A 6,278-nucleotide genomic window follows, 5' to 3' on the forward strand; every position below is an offset into this window, starting at 1 on the left:
AGACCATTAAATAAAGATTACAAGAGATAAGGAAGGATACTACATAATGATCAAGGAATCAGTCCAAGAGGAAGACATAATAATTGTAAATATCTATGCACCCAACATAGGAAAACCTAAATACATAAGACAAACACTAACAGACATAAAAGGAGAAATTAACAGTAACACAATAATAGTAGAAGACTTTAACACCCTTCACACCAATGGATAGATCATCAAAGCAGAAAATTAATAAGGAAACACAAGTCTTAAATGATACATTATATGAGATGAATCTCATTGATATCAAGGCATTCCATCCAGATGTAGAAGAATACACCTTCTTCTCAAGTGCACATGGACCATTCTCCAGGATAGACCACATCATGGGTCACAAATCAAACCTCAGTAAATTTAAGAAAACTGAAATCATATTAAGCATCTTCTCTGAACACAACACTATGAGATTAGATAGCAATTACAAGTGGAGAAGGCAATGACACCCCACTCCAGTACTCTTGCCTCGAAAATCCCATGGACAGAGGAGCCTGGTAGGCTCCAGTCCATGGGGTCGTTAAGAGTCAAGCACAACTGAGCGACTTCACTTTCACTTTTAACTTTCATGCATTGGAGAAGGAAATGGCAGCCCACTCCAGTGATCTTGCCTGGAGAATCCCAGGGACAGAGGAGCCTAGTAGGCTGCCGTCTATGGGGTCGCACAGAGTCGGACATGACTGAAGCGACTTAGCAGCAGCAGCAGCAGCAGCAATTACAAGAAAAAAAACTACAAAAAGCACAAACACATGGAAATTAAACAGCATGTTTCTAAATAACCAACATGGTACTGAAGAAATCTAAAGGGAAATAAAAGATATTTCTAGAAACAAATGACAATGAAAATACGGCAACTCAAAACCTATGGGATGCAGCAAAAACAATTCTAAGAAGGAAGTCTATAGCAATACAACCTTACCTCAAGAAACAAGAAAAACATCGAATAGACAACCAACTTTACACCTAAAACAACTGGAAAAAGAAGAACAAAAAAAATCCCCCAAATTAGTTCATTCAGTTCAGTCGTTCAGCCATGTCCGACTCTTTGTGACCCCATGAATCACAGCATGCCAGGCCTCCCTGTCCATCACCAACTGCCGGAGTTTACCCAAACTCATGTCCATCGAAACGGGGATGCCATCCAGCCATCTCATCCTCTGTCGTCCCCTTCTCCTCCTGCCCCCAATCCCTCCCAGCATCAGGGTCTTTTCCAATGAGTCAGCTCTTTGCATGAGGTGGCCAAAGTATTGGAGTTTCAGCTTCAATATCAGTCCTTCCAATGAACACCCAGGACTCATCTCCCTTAGGATGGACTGGTTGGATCTCCTTGCAGTCCAAGGGACTTTCAAGAGTCTTCTCCAACACCGGAGTACAAAATTAGTAAAAAGAAATAAATAAAAAGTAAATGAAGAAAGAAAGAAATAAATTAAGAAGGAAAGAAACAATAGTAAAGATTAATATAACTAAAAGCTGGTTCTTTGAGAAGACAAAGAAAATTGACAAACCTTTAGCCAGACTAATCAAGAAAAAAAAAAAAAAAGAAGAATAAAACCAACAAATTAGAAATTAGAAAGGAGAGGTTACAACAGACAGTGCAGAAATATAAAGGATTATAAGACATTATTATGAACAACTATGTGGCAATAAAATGGAAAACCTGGAAGAAATGGACAGATTCTTAGAACAGTTTAATCTTCCAAGATTGAACGAGGAAGAAATAGAAATTATGAATAACCCAATTACAAGCACTAAAATAGAAACTGTGATAAAAAATCTCCCCCAAAACAGAAGCCCAGGACCACATGGCTTCATAGGAGAATTCTATCAAACATTTAGAGAAGAGCTTATGCCTATCCTTCTAAAACTCTTTCAAAAAACTGCAGAGGAAGGAACACTTCCAAACTCATTCTATGAGACCACCATTAATTACACTGACACCAAAACCAGACAAAGACAACACAAAAAAGGAAACTACAGGCCAATATGACAGATGAACATAGATACAAATATCCTCAACAAATTTTAGCAAATAGAATTCAACAACACATCAACATGATCAAGCTGGGTTTATTCCAGGCATGCAAGATTCTTCAATATATCTAAATCAATCAAATGTGATACACCATATTAACAAATTGAAAGATAAAAACCATATGATCATCTCAATAGATGCAGAAAAAAACCTTTGACAAAATTAAGCACCCATTTATGATAAAAACTCTTCAAAAAATGAGCATAGAAGGAACCTACCTCAACATAGTAAAAGCCACACATGATAAGACTACAGCAAACATTATTCTCAATGGTGAAAAATTGAAAGCATTCCACTTATGATTAAGAACAAGACAAGGGTGTCCACTTTCACCAGTATTATTAAACATAGTTTTTGACGTCCTAGCTACAGCAATCAGAGAAGAAAAAGAAATAAAAGGAATCCATATTGGAAAACAAGAAGTAAAGCTCTCACTCTTTGCAGATGACATGATACTGTACATAGAAAGCCCTAAAGATAGCATCAGATAGTTACTAGAGCTAATCAATGAATTTAGCAAAGTTGCAGAATACAAAATCAACACACAGAAATCACTTGCATTTCTATATACTAACAATGAAAAATCAGAAAGAGAAATTAAGGAATCAATTTCATTCACCATTGCAACAAAAATAGTTAAATATCTAGAAATAAACTTACCTAAGGAGACAAAAGAACTGTACAAAGAAAATTATAAGACACTAATGAATTAAATAAAGACAATATAAACAGATGGAGAGATATTCTATGCTCCTGGGTAGGAGGAATCAATACTGTGAAAATGATTATACTACCAAATGCAATCTACAGATTCAATGTGATCCCTATGAAATTATCAATGGCATTTTTCACAGAACTAGAACAAAAATTTCACAATTCATATGGAAACACAAAGGATCCCAAATAGCCAAAGCAGTCCTGAGAAATAGAACGGAGCTGGAGGAATCAATCTTCCTGACTTCAGATTACACTACAAAGCTACAGTCATCAAGACAGCATGGTACTGGCACAAAAAACAAACACAAACCAATGGAACAAGATAGAAAGCCCAGAAATAAACCCATGCACCTATGGGTACCCTATTTTTGACAAAGGAGGAATGGGGCAAAGACAGCCTCTTCAATAAATGGTGCTGGGAAAACTGGACAGCTGCATGTAAAAGAATGAAATTAGAACACTTCCTAACATCAAACACAAAGATAAACTTAAAATGGATTAAAGGCCTAAATGTAAGACCAGAAACTATAAAACTCTTGGAGGAAAACATAGGGAGAACACTCGATGACATAAATCAAGCAAGATCTTATATGACTCACCTCCTAGAGTAATGGAAATAGAAACAAAAGTAAACAAATGGGGCCTGATTAAGCTTAAAAGCTTTTGCATGGCAGAGGAAACTCTAAGCAGGGTGAAAAGACAGCTATCAGAATGGGAGAAAATAATTAAAAATGAAACAACTGACAAAGGATTAATTTCCAAAATATATAAGCAGTTCATACAACTCAATGCCAGAAAAACAAATAATCAAAACGTGGAAAACGTACTTAAACAGACATTTCTCCAAAGAAGACATACAGATGGCTAGCAAACACATGGAAAGATGCTCATCACTCATTGTTACAGAAATGAAAATCAAAACTACAATGAGATATCACCTCACACTGGTTTGAATGGCCATCATTAAAAAGTCTACAAACATGCTGGAGAGGGTGTGGAGAAAAGGGAATGCTCTTGCACTGTTGGTGGGAATGTAAATTGATACAGCCTCTATGGAAGACGATATGGAGATTCCTTAAAAAACTAGGAATAAAACCACCTTATGACCCAGCAATCCCACTTCTAGGCATATACCCTGAGGAAACCAAAATTTAAAAAGGCACATGTATCTCATTGTTCATTGCAGCATTATTTATAATAGCTAGAACGTGGAAGCAACCTAGATGTCCATTGACAGATGATTGGATGAATAAGTTGTGGTACATATACACAGTGGAATATTACACGGCCATAAAAAGGAATGCATCTGAGTCAGTTCTGATGAGGTGGATGAACCTAGAACCTATTATACAGAGTAAAGTGAGTCAGAAAGAGAAAGATACATTTTATATTCTAACACATATATATGGAATCTAGAAAAATGGTACTGAAGTATTTTTTTTTACAGGCCAACAATGGAGAAACAGACATAGAGAATAGACTTATGGACATGGGGAGAGGGGAGGAGAGGGTGAGATGCATGGAAAGAGTAACATGGAAACTTACTTTACCATATGTAAAATAGATAGCCAGTGGGAATTTGCTGTATGCCTCAGGGGTTCTGTATCAACCTATAGGGGTGGAATGGGCTGGGAAATGGGAGAGAGGTTCAAAAGGGAGGAGATATATGTATACCTATGGCTGATTCATGTTGAGAATACAATAAAATTCTCTAAAGCAATTATCCTTCAATAAAAAAATAAATTAAAAAATATAAAACAAGGGAAAATTTGCTGGATATCAAAGGAAGAAGAAAGCTTATTAAAATGAGCTACAAGTTAAGATAGAAAGGTTGAAGTCAAAGAAATGGAAATTCAAGAAAATGAAAGTAGCAAGTTCTGCTTTCATAGTCTGATCAAACGGTCACAATATCTGACTCCGAGGCTTTGACCTCTTCAATCTTGGGTACTTCTTCAGTTTTACAACAATTGGCCTTTATATATTTCCCTTCACAAACAATGCTTTCAGAGCCCTCTTCATGTCTTTATTCCTCAGGCTGTAGATGAAGGGGTTCAGCATGGGTGTGATGACTGTGTACATCACCGAGGCTGTTGCACTTGAGTGTGCATTGTGGGTAGCTGCAGAGCTAAGGTACACTCCAAGCATTGTACAATAAAATAAGGAGACAATGGTGAGGTGAGACACACAGGTGGAAAATGCTTTATATTTCCCCTGAGCAGATGAGATTCTGCATATAGAGGAAACTATTTTAGAATATGAACAAAGAATACCAAAGAAGGGACCACCACACAGCAGGACAGCTGCAAAATACATCACTATGTTATTAAGAAATGTGTCAGAACAGGCAAGTTGGACCATATGATTGAGTTCACAGAAAAAGTGGGGAATTTCAATGTTTGTGCAGAAGGACAGTCGCAACACCATTAAGCTTTGCAATAAGGAATTCAGGACACTTATGATCCAGGATATCAGCACCAGTAGTCCACAGAGCTGGGGGTTCATGATGACTGTGTAGTGGAGAGGTTGACAAATGGCCACAAAGCGGTCATAGGCCATCACGGTCAGGAGGAGGATGTCCAACACTGCAAAGAGGATGAGAAAATAAATCTGTGTGATGCATTCTTTATAGCTGATAACTTTGCTTTGTGTCCAGATATTCCATAGCATCTTTGGGATGGTGGTGGAGGTGAAACAGATGTCCACAAAGGACAGGTTGGAGAGGAAGAAGTACATGGGTGTGTGCAAGTGGGCATCTGAAGTGATGGCCAAGATGATGAGCAGGTTTCCAAACATAGTGATCAAGTACGTGGAGAGGAAAAGCCCAAATATGAGGGGCTGTACTTTTACTTTCTCTGAAAGTCCCAGAAGGAGAAATTCTAGAAGTTGTGTATCATTGTCTGGTTCCATGCAGGAAGGTGACTTCTGGAAAAGAAAGGCTATAACATGGCTAATTTTCACACAAACTTGTATTAGTCACATATTCAAAATGCTGTTTCAAATTTATATTTTGTTGTCAAATATTAATTTGATATTTTGTGTATTTTGTATAACCCCATGGAAGGTATCTTTGTGCCCCACATAATGTGGAATTTTTTTTCCAACTAGCTTTTACCATAAGGGTCATGAGTTTTGCACTTTTAATGAGAATTTCATAATGTAATTCAAGAATCTAATACAAAGTCTATCGTTTTTAAGCACTGTCTAGGCAATGAGTAAAAGGTGCTAAAAAGCAAAAGTCCCCAAAGTCTCATTTCAATTATAGAAAATGAATATATGGTGGGAATGTAAGTTGATATAGCCACTATGGAAAATAGTGTAGAGATGCCTTAAAAAAAACTGGAAATAAAACTACCATACGACTCCACAATCCCACAACTGGGTATATAACCTGAGAAAGCTATAAATCAAAACAACACATGTACCCAAATGTTTATTACAGCAGTATTTACAGTAGCCAAGACATGGAAGCAACCTAGATGTCCATGGACAGATG

The 6,278-nt window shown here is 37.1% G+C and overlaps 1 protein-coding gene across 1 annotated transcript; it reads right to left on the reverse strand.

Annotated features, from left to right (window-relative positions):
• Positions 1 to 4,759: 4,759 nt before the first annotated feature.
• LOC138085860 (olfactory receptor 7A17-like) lies at positions 4,760 to 5,692 on the reverse strand. Its single transcript, XM_068980450.1, has one exon. It carries the CDS (start codon positions 5,690 to 5,692, stop codon positions 4,760 to 4,762), a length of 933 nt encoding a protein of 310 aa, XP_068836551.1.
• Between the last annotated feature and the right edge of the window lie 586 nt (positions 5,693 to 6,278).

The sequence above is a fragment of the Capricornis sumatraensis genome, chromosome 9, assembly GCF_032405125.1.
Source record: "Capricornis sumatraensis isolate serow.1 chromosome 9, serow.2, whole genome shotgun sequence".
Classification (NCBI taxonomy): Eukaryota; Metazoa; Chordata; class Mammalia; order Artiodactyla; family Bovidae; genus Capricornis; species Capricornis sumatraensis.

Excerpts from the sequence above, each read along its gene's own strand:
- LOC138085860 (XM_068980450.1), bottom strand. The coding sequence starts at position 5,692 with ATGGAACCAGACAATGATACACAACTTCTAGAATTTCTCCTTCTGGGA.